This window comes from Hordeum vulgare, chromosome 7H (assembly GCF_904849725.1).
Source record: "Hordeum vulgare subsp. vulgare chromosome 7H, MorexV3_pseudomolecules_assembly, whole genome shotgun sequence".
In the NCBI taxonomy this organism is placed as follows: domain Eukaryota; kingdom Viridiplantae; phylum Streptophyta; class Magnoliopsida; order Poales; family Poaceae; genus Hordeum; species Hordeum vulgare.
Window position 1 is genome coordinate 3,900,890 of NC_058524.1, and position 18,616 is coordinate 3,919,505.

The 18,616-nt window shown below is 44.8% G+C and overlaps 1 protein-coding gene across 1 annotated transcript; it reads right to left on the reverse strand.

Moving 5' to 3' along the window:
• Positions 1-1,525: 1,525 nt before the first annotated feature.
• Positions 1,526-5,410, reverse strand: LOC123413390 (putative disease resistance RPP13-like protein 1). Its single transcript, XM_045106320.1, has 3 exons — positions 3,748-5,410; positions 2,342-3,684; positions 1,526-2,026 (listed from the first exon to the last, which is right to left on the reverse strand). The coding sequence occupies exons 1-3, from the start codon at positions 5,408-5,410 to the stop codon at positions 1,526-1,528; spliced, it is 3,507 nt and encodes a 1,168-aa protein (XP_044962255.1).
• Positions 5,411-18,616: the final 13,206 nt, after the last annotated feature.

Below are 18,616 nucleotides of genomic sequence, written 5' to 3' on the forward strand. Positions count from 1 at the left end.
AGCAGTAAGAGGACGGCAATAACAAGATCCAAAACAAGGGACACTACTTTTGGCAACTGTTCAGCCACGAGCCCACGAGGTAAATAAAAAGATAACCGACAACACAAGTCCAAATCCCAACGTCATTGATAATTACTGGCACCAGAAAATAGGAGGTGTTGGAACTTGGAACCACAAGTGCGATGCATCAGTCAATCAGCTAAAAGCATCTTCAACAGTCCGTATGTTCAATCGTTGGTATAAATGTCTACATCAACAACCAACGGCACATCATACAAGCTCTTCAATGAAGTGTATGTTAATCGTATGTAAAATAACTAAGGGGTTTACTAAACATGGAAGAAATAACCATGCTTGCCTCGGAGCTTGTGCGTGAACCGTTGTTTCAAGTTCATACGATTTCGTTCTCTCTCTTCTTTTATTATGCGTCATTGTCATCAAAATCATTTATGTGGCAATTTTACCAATGATGATCATACAACTATTGAAGATGCCCTAAGCACAAGACTGGCCGACGGGATCAGCACCGTCCAATGAAGTAGGAGACACAGTTGAACTGTAACATGAGCCAGTCACTCCTCCTCTCTTAACAGGTTACTGGAGGGCACACATCTTGGGCCTGTGCAGTTAATTAATGTGAAGTAAACAAATGAAGGAAGCAATGGAGTATTTGATAGTTTTTTTTTTTTGGAAAAGGAGGAACTGAGCCCCCGGCCTCTGCATCAATCGATGCATGCAGCCATCTTATTAAAATAGGTTCGAAACATACTCTTAGATCCATACAGCTCTGAAGCTCATAATGAAAACAAAGATAAAATGATAAATAAACTGCCATATCCGGCGTCGCTAAAAACAGACTACGATGTCTATACACATAGCCTATTATTAGCACGTCATCCAAACCGGTTGAAGATAGCCCGTGCGACCGTCTCCCATCGACTGCACTCAATATCCATATGCTCCCTGAAGTCCGCATGACTGAGTAATGACCACGTACGGATCCAAGACGTCGCTCTGAGGATAACCTGCAAAAGGTTGTTGAAGTTCTTGCCATTAAAAATCATATCATTCCTGTTATTTCATATAGCCCAAAATAAAGCACATACCCCAATTCTGATAAGTTTCGATATTTTAACGTCAACTCCGTTTAGCCACGTTGTAAATAACGAACTAATGCATGTAGGTGGGATAACATTAAAAGCTATATGGACAGTACGCCATAATAGTTTTGCAAGATTGCAGTCTAGAAATAGATGTCTTATTGTTTTATTCTGATCACAATAACAGCAATTCGGTCTGCCTTTCCATCTTCGTTTTATCAAGTTATCTTTGGTTAATACCACCCTTTTGTGTATAAACCACATAAATTTTTTGATCCTGAGAGGCACTTTAATATTCCAAATATGAATTGATCTGGGGAGTGGTCCAGCAATTTGATAGATTAAAAGTAATTACATGCATATACATCTTTGAGAGTGCAAAGGTGGACGACCGGAGCTAGTTTACCTTTCATTTATTAGCAGGCTCAATCAAATAGCCTCCGGCGGATATGGGCAATCTTTGGCCAACTTTCTCCATCAGGTGCTCGACAGCTCTCCTTCAATTGCTCAGAACAACCCCCTACACGTATCTCCTGAAGGGAGGATGGCAGATCTGGTAAAGATGATATGTTGGGGCAATTAAAGATGTCAAGCGTCTTCAGATTGGAGAAACGGTTCAGATTTGTTGGCAGGGAAATCGTTTGACAAGAATGGAAATCAAGGCGCATTACAGATATAAAATTTGCTGATTCTTCGAATGAAATGAATGGTTCCTTGCATTGTACAAGAGAGAGACGTGCTGGAACTGTGAGACCTTCAACCGATAGTATGTTGTTGAGTATTACAGGACTGCTAACAGAGAGTGAGGTCTGGACTCGAAATTGTGAGACACACTCAGGGGTGAGTTTCGGAACATCAATCAACCCTGCGTTGGAAAGTTGCAGCAGGGAAGGCAATCCTTTGAGCGTACATAAATCTGGCAAGCAACACAGTGAGAGTGATTTAAGAGAGGGGAGACTACCAACGGATAAGCATGGAGTTGTTCTGCAATGGGCTATGTGAATGTGCTTCATCTGTGCCCAGTCAGTACAGAGGAAGTCAGCTGCAAGCACACAATTATCTATAGTGAGGCTATTAAGGGATAATGGCAAACATTGGGCTCCATGTGCCAATTCTAAAGAAGGGCAACAGAACAACTCAACAGCTGAAACAGAGCTAACAGCTCGTAAGCCCCCTAATGATCCAAGGCACCAGCAATATCCGATATGCAAGAAGTGAAGTTTTGTCAAACGTCGGAGGATCTCTTCTGAAGGAAGTGTAGTTAAAGTCATAATCCCTGTTAGGGTCAATCTTTCCAGTGAAGACAGGCCATCAAGGCAAACAGCTAAAGCTCCATCTGTAATACTGCATCCCGAAAGAGAAAGTTTATGCAGTCCTGATGGTGGAACCAGCGGCAGCCCAATGCTCCTTCCATACATGAGTCTCATCTTATGCTCATGACAGTGTATCCATGCCTTGATGATATCCTCTTTTATCAATACTTCATCTGTCTCTCTTTCTAGAGCACTTTCAAGGTTTTGAACATGTGACATATCAGCATGCATAAATATCGATAGCTGCTTCATAAACGAATGTTCCAAAAAGAGTACACTCCTAACATTTGATCTTGGATCCAACTCCCACAGTAAACTAAGTTGTGATGCCAAGTGGTCTGTCCTAATGATTTTTTCGCTCTGATCATGATGTTCCAGCTCATCGCTGGATATATATAGAAGCAGTGGACAATTGATTATTCTTAACACTTCAAGTCCTAGTGGAAGGGAAGGTATGGCCTTCAGGTTTGGCATATTTTTGAGTTGAAGTAAAGAGCAATTTCCAAATAACTCGGTACTGGATGGTAGGTTTTGTACTGCGCTGCAATTTTCAAAGACTAAAGATTCCAAATTCTCAAAATATGAACCATCAAGTAACCAGCCTGGATATGTTGAAGATGTGAAACCATTAATTGTAAGATTCTCAAGTTGAGGTGGTGGCATCAAGCCTTCCAGAACCTCCAGATGTAAACTATCCTCTGCATTTGTGTTATTGTTGTAACTCCAGACAAGTTGTAAGCTGCTAAGATGACTTTTCTGATGCAGCTTTGATTCTAAGGCTTGATCCTTCCCAGTGACATTCTCGAGATTTGTTACACTTAAACTGCCACGAATCTCATTCATGTCCCTCAACTGCAGTAACTCATATCCTTTTTTCTGTTGCACAACAAATGTCTCAAGTTGTTGAAGCGAAGTTAACCTGCCAATGTGAGGAATTTGACGTGGTGCTTCTTTGCACATGTATATTCTATTATGACACCTCTCACCCCGCTGTTCAAGATGTCGTAACTTCCTTAAATTAGAGAGTTTCTCAGGCAACCTCTCAACTTTGTCATTTAACAGTAGTAACTGCAAGTGGTAAAGAGTACACAAAGATCTTGGCAATTTAGAAATCAGTGTGCTGACCATGTTTAAGTACCGAAGGTGCTTTAACTCACCAACTGATTCTGGCAACTTACAGCTGCTGTAAGATGACAAACATAATACACGCAACTTCTTGAAATTTTGTACTATCTGACTAAAAAGGTCTCTTACATCATCCATTACGGGGTCTATGCAGATAATAGTGCGTAAATGATGCAGCTTGCATATACTTTGCATGTGTTGCTTCATACTATCAACACGAACAGATAGATGCCGAACAGTGGGTGTTATTTCTGTCACCCTATCATCTTCCAGTCTGAAGTAGTCTTCCTTGGAGAGTGATTCTGCCAGATCATGAAGGAGATCATGCATAACATAGTGTGTGCCAGTGTATTTCTCATCAACTAGTTGAAAGAAGGAAAGAGAGATCATCTCCTTAAACCAATCCCTTCCAATATCTTCCACTCTCTTGTTTTTGTTGCACGAATCAACAAGTCTCTCTGCCATCCAAAGATGAACCAACTCATTAATGACAAACTTGTGGCCTTTTGGAAACAAGCTGCAATATAGGAAGCACCTCTGCAGAATTGGATCTAACTTCTCATAACTCCACAAAAGAGCTCTCATGGGCTCACTTAATTTGTCAATATGTATGGTAAGAGCATCCTTCCATGCCGTGATATCTGTTTTCCCTTTCAACTGGGAACCGACAACTTTGGCCACCAAAGGAGATTGTCCAAGCCTTTTAGCAATCTTCTCTGCAAAATTTCGCAGCCTTTTACGCAATTGCGGATTTCTGATTTCTGGTCCAGAGAATGCATGGTGTTTGAAGAGTGCCAAGAACTCAGCATCTTCCATGTTTTCCAGAGGACACACTTCACAGTAAAGAGTAGATGGAAATCTATCCCGTCGAGAAGTTACCAAAACTTTGCTTCCCATCTGTTGGGAAATTAGAGGAGCTAACAGTTGGTCCCATTCACTCTCACTCTCAGGTTCAAACCAAACATCATCCAACACAAGCAGGAATTTCCCTGATTCTTGCAGTATGTCTGTTAACTTGTGCTGCAGGATATCAAGGTTATCAATGAGTGGGCATTCCCTCTGAGAGGCAGACTCGATAATCTCCCGTGTATGACGGCGGACATCAAGTTTGCGTGAGATGCTTACCCACATTGTCACATCAAAATATTCTTTTACCCTCTTGTCATTGTAAACAAGCTGAGCCAAGGTGGACTTTCCCATGCCTCCAACTCCAACAATGGCCAAACCCGAGTACAGAGTTGTACTAGACTCAGAAGTACCAGTTGTCTTCGTAAGACGATCTATTATATAATCACGATCCTTGTCACGACCAATCACTTTCAGAGGTGCTAGTGATGTGGCCTCGGGAACAGCAGCTGATGGGATGGTGGGACACTCTGCATTACAACCAGCTGGTAAGGAGAGCAGTTCACGGAAGTCCTTGGCTTTCGCCAGGGTAGCCTTCAGTTTATTCAGCTGGTCAATTAGTCTTCTATTCTCTGAGTTCAGATTGGACAGCCTGCTTGATGCAACACGCAGAGGCTTCATAAGAGTGTTGCTGATGTCGGAGGCACTGGCAGACAGGGAACCCTTTCCCTTTGCTTGGCGCTTGAGTAGGTTGTACTCATGCCCATCAAGCAAGTCTTCGGCCATGTACAATGATTGTTTGAGTTCCTGAAGCCATTTGTCCAACTTGGGCCTGTGGTTTCCCTTGTTTGCTGCTTCGATCATCAGCGCGAAATGCGGGAATATAGCAGTCTCCAGTTCATGGAGCTCACGCGCCATGTCCACTCCAAGGTACGTTGAAGCATTAGCAAGGAGCTTCTTCAAGGCTGGCGGTGCAGCCAATTTTAAGCTTACGCTTAAGGCAGCAGTGGTTAATGCTGCTTCCATTGGATTGCAGAGTTTATTTGTTGGGTGTGGAATGGCCTGAATAATCTGAAGACAACACTGGAATTGTTTCTGGATGCAGTGATGGATGAAGAAACTGTTGAAATAGGAAAACAACACGAGATAAATTAGACAGCTACAATGGTGATAAGAAAACAGACACCTAGGCAGATCTGTAGACAAATAATACTGTTCTGAGAGTGGGGAATGACTTGACCTGAATAATCGATAGACCAACAATGAAAGTGAGATTGTGAGAAATCACGAGGGTATAGCAAAGGATGAACACCTGCTAGAGTGAGAATAGACAAATAAAAACCAGATCAGCAGATCAAAGCAGAGGATAATACTGATGAGCTTACAGAGCTAAAGAACGCACTGGAATTGCTTGTGGACGCACTCAATTTGTTTCAGGATGCAATTATGGATCTAAAGCCTGTTTGAGTCACGAGTTAAATTAGGCAAGTACTAAGAAGAAAGAAACCTAGTTGCAGATCTCTAGACAATGGCAAAGACTAAGAAATTTCTAAGAGTGGGGAATGACCTGAATAGTTGTTAGACGAGCAATCGAACGTGCTTCTGGATCGGAGGCAGAAAAACCAATGAATATAGCAACAGATGAACAACTGCTGGAGTGGGAAATCACGAAATAGATTAGCCGGTTGCAACAACGAAGACAATCAACAGCCAGATTTGTGGAGCAAACATAGGAGAATAGTGGTGAGCTTACACAGATGAAGTGAGGAAGCAGATGATGTGTTTTGCAAGAGGATGAGAGGCAGATCCCAAGCAGCAGCTCAGCGTGAAAATAATCCCAAAAGGCCTGAAGCTTTGAATAAGCCATTCAAATGCACAGGCACTTTCGTGTACTTTTCCACGACCCTGCTTTATCCACTTAATTAAGCAGCACCCTACTTAATGGACGCGCACTTCTGTCCTTTTCCTGCTTTATCCACTTAATTAATTACTATCTGTCCTGCACACCTACAAACAGAGAAAACAAGAAAGCATGCCTGTAAGTCAAGTAGTCCACCACTATAACCAAGGTATCAGAAAGACCTTTACAAAAAGAATAAAACTCAGCGAGCGAGAATATGCAGGAAGCAAATTTGGGTATCAAGGAAGGAGATCAAGTTCATCCAGTAGTGCTGTAAAAGAAGCCTTACGTAAATATGCAATAACCCATTCAAATATACAGTCCACATAAATAAATACTGGAGACGTCGAATACAGTCTCAACATAGCGAAACCTTTACATTGCGACCCAAGTCTGCAAGTCACATAAGTACAAAGCCTACAAAGCAACCTTGAGACTAGCCAGGGTTTGCATCTGGCCCTGGTCCTGCTCCAGCATTAAGATTATACAGTTGCTGCTCCTACTCCACTCCTCTGTTGACCGAAACAACCAAGAGATAACTGGGGGCAGCTAATTAAGGAAATCTTTAGCCGCAACCCGATTTGGCTTCTAAAAACCATGGTTGAGAGTCAACAGTGAAGTGCAAGTCTATCGTCCTTACTAGACTACACTTGGATTGTTCGAGAGTAGAAAAAGAAAATGTCGGTACAAATCACTGAACTTCATCTCATGTCTGTACATATCCACAAACCATTGATTCTGAGGAAGGAAGGGGCTGCAAAGCTCAAGGGGACACCTAATTTGGTGCACTCCGGGATGAATGTGCCGGAGAACCTGCGTGGCCAACGACGGCGCAAAATCCATGAAGCCACGAACGGGAGAATGTGGATGAGACTAAGCGGCACAGAGGCAGTGATATGGTGGTGCATCAATGTGAGCAGAATCAAGCAAAATAAAGCTTCACGCGAGAAAAAGAATGGAGTACAGTGTCCACTAAGAGCAAGTACAATAGAGCTGAGTCAGCTGACTATAAGGAATAAACTAATATATTTTTGTTTAGTTAGAGGAAAGAGAAGTTAAGCGGGCTCTTAGCTAAGAGCCAGCTCTAGCACGTGCTCCTAGGCATTTTGTGAATATGAAAGGTGGACCATATAATAAAGAAGTAGTACACTTTTGCAATGAACTATTGTACATGTTGGCTATAAGATGAGCTATAGATGACATGTCAATGACTTATAACCAGCAGCTGGCTATACTATTGTATTTGCTCTAATCACAGCGACGGTACACAATTGATTGAGCTGCTGCAGCCTGGTCCACCAATTAGCATGTGAACTACAGAGCCGTTGGGGTCCTTTTGATAGTACAGTGTCCACCAATCAACATGTGAACTACACAGACGTTGGGCACATGAGTCGCGAGTCGCGACACATCGATACTCGTGTAAGAATTAAATGAAACTCACTTTCTTGTTTCCTGTAAAATTAAGGGCAGCATCTGAATGGACCCAACATTGCTGAACCAGCCCTGTCTCACAGGTTTCTGTTGCACTAAGAAAATGACAAGTCAGCATGCTCATAGATCAGCACAAACATATACAGTGTTAAATGTGAATGCATCAAACAAGCTTCCGCATCGGTGAACAATAATTTGTCAGCTCTGCAATGAAAAAGATGGTCCTGCTACCACTATCAAGCCGAGTTTTGATGTGGTATGGTGGTTTCAGATTAAATGTATCAAGGTGAGTTTCTGCATCGGTGAACTAATTTTGCTGCCTAGCTAGATCCACATTTTTCTCTGTCCCTGCTGTCCCAGCTGCTACTCCAAGAACGCTTCGGATGCCCCAGGAGCCGTGCTAGCACAGGCTCCAATTTTCCACCCAGCCGAAGCTCCAGGCTCCGCAGCCTATGGGGGGCAGCCACCATGAGCGCCAACGATGCCCGCATCCCGACCTCCGCAGTCTCGACGAGTGACCCCCTCAGCCTCCCTCCCCCACTTCGTTGGGCAGGAGGCGGCATTTTGCGGCTGGAGGGATTGGTTGAGGATGCAGGAGGGGCCGCAAAAGCGCGAGAGAGGACTTGCCGCCGGTGCCGATTTGCGGCGGAGACGCGGGAGGGCGAAAGAAACTTTTTTTTCCTAGACGCTACCTTTTTTTTTAGAGAGGCTACTAGACACTACCCAGAGCGACAGTGAGCGTGACGTGTGTACTGGGCCAAGCCCAAGTAGCAACCTGGGCTGGTTGTGTCCTGCGTGTTTGTCTCTTAGCATTCTCAGCCCATCTTTTATTTACTTAAAACAAGGAGAGATTTATTCTAAAAGAAACTCTTTAAAAGGGCAATAAGAGCCTCTCAACTGTTCTATAATTTTAGGATTAAAAACCTTGTCCACTGTTTTGTTGATTGGTTTGGAAGAGCTTATAGTTACGAACCGACAAAACTGGACGGTGATTAGTGAACCGTCATTAGGACGTAATTAACAGTTATTAGTCTAAACGCCGTACGGACGCGTCCGTCCGTACAGACGCCTTTTGGTTTGCATCCCAATCCTTGTATAAATATTGCCATCAATCAATGAAAGATTAGTTTTCGCACAAACACTTTCGCTATCACTTTTTACACGTTATCAAGCACTGCTCTGCCAGAAAGAGAAGAAAAGCCATCGCAGAAGAGCAAGAGAAAGAAGAAATAGGTGAGAACATAGCAGGAGACCTGTCATCCCTTGCTTTCGTCTTCGCTCGCTTCATCCAGCAAGAAAGCCATCGCTGTCGCTTTCCTCGCTCTCAGGATCACCGTGCCGCACGTCGTCGTCATGGACTTGGCGTAAACAGTGGCCCTCGCCACCGCTCTTTCTGTTGGGGAACGTCGCATGGGAAACAAAAATTTTCCTACGCGCACGAAGACCTATCATGGTGATGTCCATCTACGAGAGGGGATGAATGATCTACGTACCCTTGTAGACCGTACAGCAGACGCGTTAGTGAACGCGGTTGATGTAGTGGAACGTCCTCACGTCCCTCGATCCGCCCCGCGAACAATCCCGCGATCAGTCCCACGGACGGCACCTCCGCGTTCAGCACACGTACAACTCGACGATGATCTCGGCCTTCTTGATCCAGCAAGAGAGACAGAGAGGTAGAAGAGTTCTCCGGCAGCGTGACGGCGCTCCGGAGGTTGGTGATGACCTTGTCTCAGCAGGGCTCCGCCCGAGCTCCGCAGAAACGCGATCTAGAGGAAAAACCGTGGAGGTATGTGGTCGGGCTGCCGTGGAAAAGTCGTCTCAAATCAGCCCTAAAACCTCCGTATATATAGGTGGGAGGGACGGGACCTTGCCTTGGGGCTCAAGGAGCCCCAAGGGGGTCGGCCGAGTCCAAGGGGGAAGGCTCTCCCCCCCCAAACCGAGTTGGACTTGGTTTGGTGGGTGGGAGTCCTTCCTTCCCTTCCCACCTCCTCTTTTTTTTTCTCTTTGATTTTCTTTCCTAGGCGCATAGGGCCCTTTTGGGCTGTCCCACCAGCCCACTAAGGACTGGTGTGCCACCCTCAAGGCCTATGGGCTTCCCCGGGGTGGGTTGCCCCCCCGGTGAACTCCCGGAACCCATTCGTCATTCCCGGTAACTCCGAAAACCTTCCGGTAATCAAATGAGGTCATCCTATATATCAATTTTTGTTTCCGGACCATTCCGGAAACCCTCGTGACGTCCGTGATCTCATCCAGGACTCCGAACAACATTCGGTAACCAACCATATAACTCAAATACGCATAAAACAACGTCGAACCTTAAGTGTGCAGACCCTGCGGGTTCGAGAACTATGTAGACATGACCCGAGAGACTCCTCGGTCAATATCCAATAGCGGGACCTGGATGCCCATATTGGATCCTACATATTCTACGAAGATCTTATCGTTTGAACCACAGTGCCAAGGATTCATATAATCCCGTATGTCATTCCCTTTGTCCTTCGGTATGTTACTTGCCCGAGATTCGATCGTCAGTATCCGCATACCTATTTCAATCTCGTTTACCGGTAAGTCTCTTTACTCGTTCCGTAATACAAGATCCCGCAACTTACAATAAGTTACATTGCTTGCAAGGCTTGTGTGTGATGTTGTATTACCGAGTGGGCCCCGAGATAGCTCTCCGTCACACGGAGTGACAAATCCCAGTCTTGATCCATACTAACTCAACTAACACCTTCGGAGATACCTGTAGAGCATCTTTATAGTCACCCAGTTACGTTGCGACGTTTGATACACACAAAGCATTCCTCCGGTGTCAGTGAGTTATATGATCTCATGGTCATAGGAATAAATACTTGACACGCAGAAAACAGTAGCAACAAAATGACACGATCAACATGCTACGTCTATTAGTTTGGGTCTAGTCCATCACGTGATTCTCCTAATGACGTGATCCAGTTATCAAGCAACAACACCTTGTTCATAATCAGAAGACACTGACTATCTTTGATCAACTGGCTAGCCAACTAGAGGCTTGCTAGGGACGGTGTTTTGTCTATGTATCCACACGTGTAAATGAGTCTTCATTCAATACAATTATAGCATGGATAATAAACGATTATCTTGATACAGGAATTATAATAATAACTATATTTATTATTGCCTCTAGGGCATAATTCCAACAGTCTCCCACTTGCACTAGAGTCAATAATCTAGCCCTCACATCATCATGCGAATTACATTGTAATTAATCTAACACCCATACAGTTCTGGTGTTGATCATGCTTTGGCCGTGGAAGAGGTTTAGTCAGCGGGTCTGCTACATTCAGATCCGTGTGCACTTTGCATATATTTACGTCCTCTCCCTCGACGTAGTCGCGGATGAGGTTGAAGCGTCGTTTGATGTGTCTGGTCTTCTTGTGAAACCGTGGTTCCTTTGCTAAGGCAATGGCACCCGTGTTGTCACAGAACAAGGTTATTGGATTCAGTGCGCTTGGCACCACTCCAAGATCCGTCATGAACTGCTTCATCCAGACACCCTCCTTAGCCGCCTCCGAGGCAGCCATGTATTCCGCTTCACATGTAGAATCTGCTACGACGCTTTGCTTGGAACTGCACCAGCTTACCGCACCCCCATTAAGAATAAATACGTATCCGGTTTGCGACTTAGAGTCGTCCGGATCTGTGTCAAAGCTTGCATCGACGTAACCTTTTACGGCGAGCTCTTCTTCACCTCCATACACGAGAAACATCTCCTTAGTCCTTTTCAGGTACTTCAGGATATTCTTGACCGCTGTCCAGTGATCCACTCCTGGATTACTCTGGAACCTACCCGCCATACTTATGGCCAGGCTAACATCTGGTCTAGTGCACAACATTGCATACATGATAGAACCTATGGCTGAAGCATAGGGGACGGAGCGCATTGTTGGGGAACGTCGCATGGGAAACACAATTTTTCCTACGCGCACGAAGACCTATCATGGTGATGTCCATCTACGAGAGGGGATGAGTGATCTACGTACCCTTGTAGATCGTACAGCAGAAGCGATTAGAGATCGCGGTTGATGTAGTGGAACGTCCTCACGTCCCTCGATCCGCTCCGCGAACAATCCCGCGATCAGTCCCACGATCTAGTACCGAACGGACGGCACCTCCGCGTTCAGCACACGTACAGCTCGACGATGATCTCGGCCTTCTTGATCCAGCAAGAGAGACGGAGAGGTAGAAGAGTTCTCCGTCAGCGTGACGGCGCTCCGGAGGTTGGTGATGATCTTGTCTCAGCAGGGCTCCGCCCGAGCTCCGCAGAAACACGATCTAGAGGAAAAACTATGGAGGTATGTGGTCGGGCAGCCGTGAGAAAGTCGTCTCAAATCTGCCCTAAAAGCCCCATATATATAGGAGGAGGGAGGGGGACCTTGCCTTGGGGTCCAAGGGAACCCCAAGGGGTCGGCCGAGCCAGGGGGGAGGACTCTCCCCCCCCAAACCGAGTCCTACTTGGTTTGGTGGGAGGGAGTCCTTCCCCTTTCCCACCTTTCCCTTTTTTTTTTCTTTCCTTTGATATTTTCTTTCTTGGCGCATAGGGGATTGGTGGGCTGTCCCACCAGCCCACTAAGGGCTGGTGTGACCCCCCCAAATACCTATGGGCTTCCCCGGAGTGGGTTGCCCCCCTCCGGTGAACTCCCGGAACCCATTCGTCATTCCCGGTACATTCCCGGTAACTCCGAAAACCTTCCGGTAATCAAATGAGGTCATCCTATATATCAATTTTTGTTTCCGGACCATTCCGGAAACCCTCGTGACGTCCGTGATCTCATCCAGGACTCCGAACAACATTCGGTAACCAACCATATAACTCAAATACGCATAAAACAACGTCGAACCTTAAGTGTGCAGACCCTGCGGGTTCGAGAACTATGTAGACATGACCCGAGAGACTCCTCGGTCAATATCCAATAGCGGGACCTGGATGCCCATATTGGATCCTACATATTCTACGAAGATCTTATCGTTTGAACCACAGTGCCAAGGATTCGTATAATCCCGTATGTCATTCCCTTTGTCCTTCGGTATGTTACTTGCCCGAGATTCGATCGTCAGTATCCGCATACCTATTTCAATCTCGTTTACCGGTAAGTCTCTTTACTCGTTCCGTAATACAAGATCCCGCAACTTACAATAAGTTACATTGCTTGCAAGGCTTGTGTGTGATGTTGTATTACCGAGTGGGCCCCGAGATAGCTCTCCGTCACACGGAGTGACAAATCCCAGTCTTGATCCATACTAACTCAACTAACACCTTCGGAGATACCTGTAGAGCATCTTTATAGTCACCCAGTTACGTTGCGACGTTTGATACACACAAAGCATTCCTCCGGTGTCAGTGAGTTATATGATCTCATGGTCATAGGAATAAATACTTGACACGCAGAAAACAGTAGCAACAAAATGACACGATCAACATGCTACGTCTATTAGTTTGGGTCTAGTCCATCACGTGATTCTCCTAATGACGTGATCCAGTTATCAAGCAACAACACCTTGTTCATAATCAGAAGACACTGACTATCATTGATCAACTGGCTAGCCAACTAGAGGCATGCTAGGGACGGTGTTTTGTCTATGTATCCACACATGTAAATGAGTCTTCATTCAATACAATTATAGCATGGATAATAAACTATTATCTTGATACAGGAATTATAATAATAACTATACATTTATTATTGCCTCTAGGGCATAATTCCAACAGTCTCCCACTTGCACTAGAGTCAATAATCTAGCCCTCACATCACCATGTGAATTACATTGTAATAAATCTAACACCCATACAGTTCTGGTGTCGATCATGTTTTGGCCGTGGAAGAGGTTTAGTCAGCGGGTCTGCTACATTCAGATCCGTGTGCACTTTGCATATATTTACGTCCTCCTCCTCGACGTAGTCGCGGATGAGGTTGAAGCGTCGTTTGATGTGTCTGGTCTTTTTGTAAAACCTTGGTTCCTTTGCTAAGGCAATGGCACCAGTGTTGTCACAGAACAAGGTTATTGGATCCAGTGCACTTGGCACCACTCCAAGATCCGTCATGAACTGCTTCATCCAGACACCCTCCTTAGCCGTCTCCGAGGCAGCCATGTACTCCGCTTCACATGTAGAATCTGCTACGACGCTTTGCTTGGAACTGCACCAGCTTACTGCACCCCCATTAAGAATAAATACGTATCCGGTTTGCGACTTAGAGTCGTCCGGATCTGTGTCAAAGCTTGCGTCGACGTAACCTTTTACGGCGAGCTCTTCGTCACCTCCATACACGAGAAACATCTCCTTAGTCCTTTTCAGGTACTTTAGGATATTCTTGACCGCTGTCCAGTGATCCACTCCTGGATTACTCTAGAACGTGCGTGCCATACTTATGGCCAGGCTAACATCCGGTCTAGTACACAACATCGCATACATGATAGAGCCTATGGCTGAAGCATAGGGGACGGAGCGCATATGCTCTCTATCTTCATCAGTTGCTGGGCACTGAGTCTTACTCAATCTCGTACCTTGTAACACTGGCAAGAACCCTTTCTTGGACTGTTCCATTTTGAACCTCTTCAAAACTTTATCAAGGTATGTGCTTTGTGAAAGTCCTATCAGGCGTTTTGATCTATCCCTATAGATCTTAATGCCCAGAATGTAAGCAGCTTCTCCTAGGTCCTTCATAGAGAAACTTTTATTCAAGTAACCTTTTATGCTCTCCAAAAGCTCTATGTTGTTTCCAATCAGTAATATGTCATCCACATATAATATTAGAAACGCCACAGAGCTCCCACTCACTTTCTTGTAAATACAAGATTCTCCAACCACTTGTATAAACCCAAATGCTTTGATCACCTCATCAAAGCGTTTGTTCCAACTCCGAGATGCTTGCACCAGTCCATAAATGGATCGCTGGAGCTTGCACACCTTGTCAGCATTTTCAGGATCGACAAAACCTTCGGGTTGCATCATATACAACTCTTCCTTAAGGAAACCGTTAAGGAACGCCGTTTTGACATCCATCTGCCAAATTTCATAATCGAAAAATGCAGCTATTGCTAACATGATTCTGACGGACTTAAGCATCACTACGGGAGAGAAAGTCTCATCGTAGTCAATTCCTGGAACTTGTGAAAAACCCTTTGCCACAAGTCGAGCTTTATAAACGGTCACATTACCGTCAGCGTCCGTCTTCTTCTTAAAAATCCATTTGTTCTGAATAGCCTTGCGGCCCTTAGGTAGTATCTCCAAAGTCCATACTTTGTTCTCATACATGGATCCTATCTCGGATTTCATGGCTTCTAGCCATTTGTTGGAATCTGGGCCCACCATTGCTTCTTCATAATTTGCAGGTTCATTGTTGTCTAACAACATGATCGTCAAGACGGGATTACCGTACCACTCTGGAGCAGCGCGTGATCTCGTCGACCTGCGTGGTTCAACAGAAACTTGAACTGGAGTTTCATGATCATCATCATTAACTTCCTCCTCAACCGGTGTCGCAATCACAGGGGTTTCCCCTTGCCCTGCGCCACCATCCAGAGGGATGAAAGGTTCGACAACCTCGTCAAGTTCTATCTTCCTCCCACTCAATTCTCTCGAGAGAAACTCCTTGTCGAGAAAAGTTCCGTTCTTAGCAACAAACACTTTGCCCTCGGATTTGAGATAGAAGGTGTACCCAACTGTCTCTTTTGGGTAGCCTATGAAGACACACTTTTCCGCTTTGGGTTCCAGCTTTTCAGGCTGAAGCTTTTTGACATAAGCATCACATCCCCAAACTTTAAGAAACGACAACTTTGGCCTTTTGCCATACCACAGTTCGTATGGTGTCGTCTCAACGGATTTCGATGGTGCCCTATTTAAAGTGAATGCACCTGTTTCTAATGCATAACCCCAAAACGATAACGGCAAATCAGTAAGAGACATCATAGATCGCACCATTTCTAATAAAGTACGATTACGACGTTCGGACACACCATTACGCTGTGGTGTTCCAGGTGGTGTTAATTGCGAAACAATTCCACATTGTCTTAAGTGAGTACCAAACTCGAAACTCAGATACTCACCCCCACGATCAGACCGTAGGAACTTGATCTTCTTGTTACGATGATTTTCCACTTCACTCTGAAATTGCTTGAACTTTTCAAATGTTTCAGATTTGTGCTTCATCAAGTAGACATAACCATATCTACTTAAATCGTCAGTGAAGGTGAGAAAATAACGATATCCGCCGCGTGCCTCCACGCTCATCGGACCACACACATCGGTATGTATGATTTCCAACAAGTCACTTGCACGCTCCATTGTTCCGGAGAACGGAGTTTTAGTCATCTTGCCCATGAGGCATGGTTCGCACGTGTCAAGTGAATCAAAGTCAAGTGACTCCAAAAGTCCATCAGCATGGAGTTTCTTCATGCGCTTTACACCAATATGACCCAAGCGGCAGTGCCACAAAAATATGGCGCTATCATTGTTTACTATAACTCTTTTGGTCTCAATGTTATGTATATGCGTATCGCTATCGAGATTCAATATGAACAATCCTCTCACATTCGGTGCATGACCATAAAAGATGTTACTCATAGAAATAGAACAACCATTATTCTCAGACTTAAAAGAGTAACCGTCTCGCAATAAACAAGATCCAGATATAATGTTCATGCTCAACGCAGGCACTAAATAACAATGATTTAAGTTCATCACTAATCCCGACGGTAGTTGAAGTGACACGGTGCCGACGGCGATTGCATCAACCTTGGAACCGTTTCCTACGCGCATCGTCACTTCGTCTTTCGCCAGCCTCCGTCTATTCCGCAGTTCCTGCTTCGAGTTGCAAATGTGAGCAACAGAACCGGTATCGAATACCCAGGCACTACTACGAGAGCTGGTTAAGTACACATCAATAACATGTATATCAAATATACCTGATTTTTCTTTGCCCGCCTTCTTATCTGCCAGATACTTGGGGCAATTGCGCTTCCAGTGACCCATACCCTTGCAATAGAAGCACTCTGTTTCAGGCTTAGGTCCAGCCTTGGGTTTCTTCGGCGGATTGGCAACAGGCTTGCCGCTCTTCTTCGAATTGCCCTTCTTGCCTTTGCCGTTTCTCTTGAAACTAGTGGTCTTGCTCACCATCAACACTTGATGTTCTTTACGGAGTTCAGACTCTGCGACTTTCAACATCGCAAACAACTCGCCGGGAGACTTGTTCATCCCTTGCATGTTGTAGTTCAACACAAAGCTTTTATAGCTTGGCGGCAGTGATTGGAGGATTCTGTCAGTGATAGCTTCTTGCGGGAGTTCAATCCCCAGTTCAGCTAGACGGTTTGAGTACCCAGACATTTTGAGCACATGTTCACTGACAGACGAGTTTTCCTCCATCTTGCAAGCATAGAATTTATCGGAGGTCTCATACCTCTCGATCCGGGCGTTCTTCTGAAAGATGAACTTCAACTCTTGGAACATCTCAAAAGCTCCATGACGCTCAAAGCGACGTTGAAGTCCCGGTTCTAAGCCATACAAGACTGCACATTGAACTATTGAGTAGTCCTCCTTACGCGCTAACCAAGCGTTCTTAACATCCTGATCAGCCGTAGCGGGTGGTTCATCTCCTAGCGCAGCATTAAGGACATAATCCTTCTTTCCAGCTTGTAAGATTAGCTTAAGATTACGAGCCCAGTCTACAAAGTTGCTTCCATCATCTTTCAACTTAGCTTTCTCTAGGAACGTATTAAAATTGAGGATGACACTTGCGTGAGCCATGATCTACAACACAAATATATTCAAAGTGGACTTAGACTATGTTCAAGATAATTAGAGTTCAACTTAATCAAATTACATGCTAAACTCCCACTCAAAAAGTACATCTCTCTAGTCATTTGAGTGGTTCATGATCCACCTACACTATCCCAAGTCCGATCATCACGTGAGTCGGGAGTAGTTTCAGTGGTAAGCATCCCTATGCTAATCATATCATCTATATGATTCATGATCGACCTTTTGGTCTCATGTGTTCCGAGGCCATGTCTGCACATGCTAGGCTCGTCAAGCTTAACCCGAGTGTTCCGCGTGCGCAACTGTTTTGCACCCGTTGTATGTGAACGTTGAGTCTATCACACCCGATCATCACGTGGTGTCTCGAAACGACGAACTGTAGCAACGGTGCACAATCGGGGAGAACACAATTTCGTCTTGAAATTTTAGCGAGAGATCACCTCATAATGCTACCGTCGTTCTAAGCAAAATAAGGTGCATAAAAGGATTAACATCACATGCAATTCATAAGTGACATGATATGGCCATCATCACGTGCTTCTTGATCTCCATCACCAAAGCATTGGCACGATCTTCTTGTCACCGGCGCCACACCATGATCTCCATCATCATGATCTCCATCAACGTGTCGCCATCGGGGTTGTCGTGCTACTTATGCTATCACTACTAAAGCTACATCCTAGCAAAATAGTAAACGCATCTGCAAGCACATATGTTAGTATAAAGACAACCCTATGGCTCCTGCCGGTTGCCGTACCATCGACGTGCAAGTCGATATTTCTATTACAACATGATCATCTCATACATCCAATATATCACATCACATCATTGGCCATATCACATCACAATCATACCCTGCAAAAACAAGTTAGACGTCCTCTAATTTTGTTCTTGCATGTTTTACGTGGTGACCAAGGGTATCTAGTAGGATCGCATCTTACTTACGCAAACACCACAACGGAGATATATGAGTTGCTATTTAACCTCATCCAAGGACCTCCTTGGTCAAATCCGATTCAACTAAAGTTGGAGAAACCGTCACTTGCCAGTCATCTTTGAGCAAAGGGGGTTACTCGTAACGATGAAACCAGTCTCTCCTAAG

Bases quoted from the DNA above. Each gene is read 5' to 3' on its own strand.
- LOC123413390 (XM_045106320.1), bottom strand. From the start codon at position 5,410: ATGGAAGCAGCATTAACCACTGCTGCCTTAAGCGTAAGCTTAAAATTG. The intron at 3,685-3,747 runs GTATGAAGCAAC...TTATCTGCATAG, and splicing joins TCTATCTGTTCGTGTTGATA to ACCCCGTAATGGATGATGTA. The intron at 2,027-2,341 runs ATCCTCCGACGT...CTCTCACTGTGT, and splicing joins CTACACTTCCTTCAGAAGAG to TGCTTGCCAGATTTATGTAC.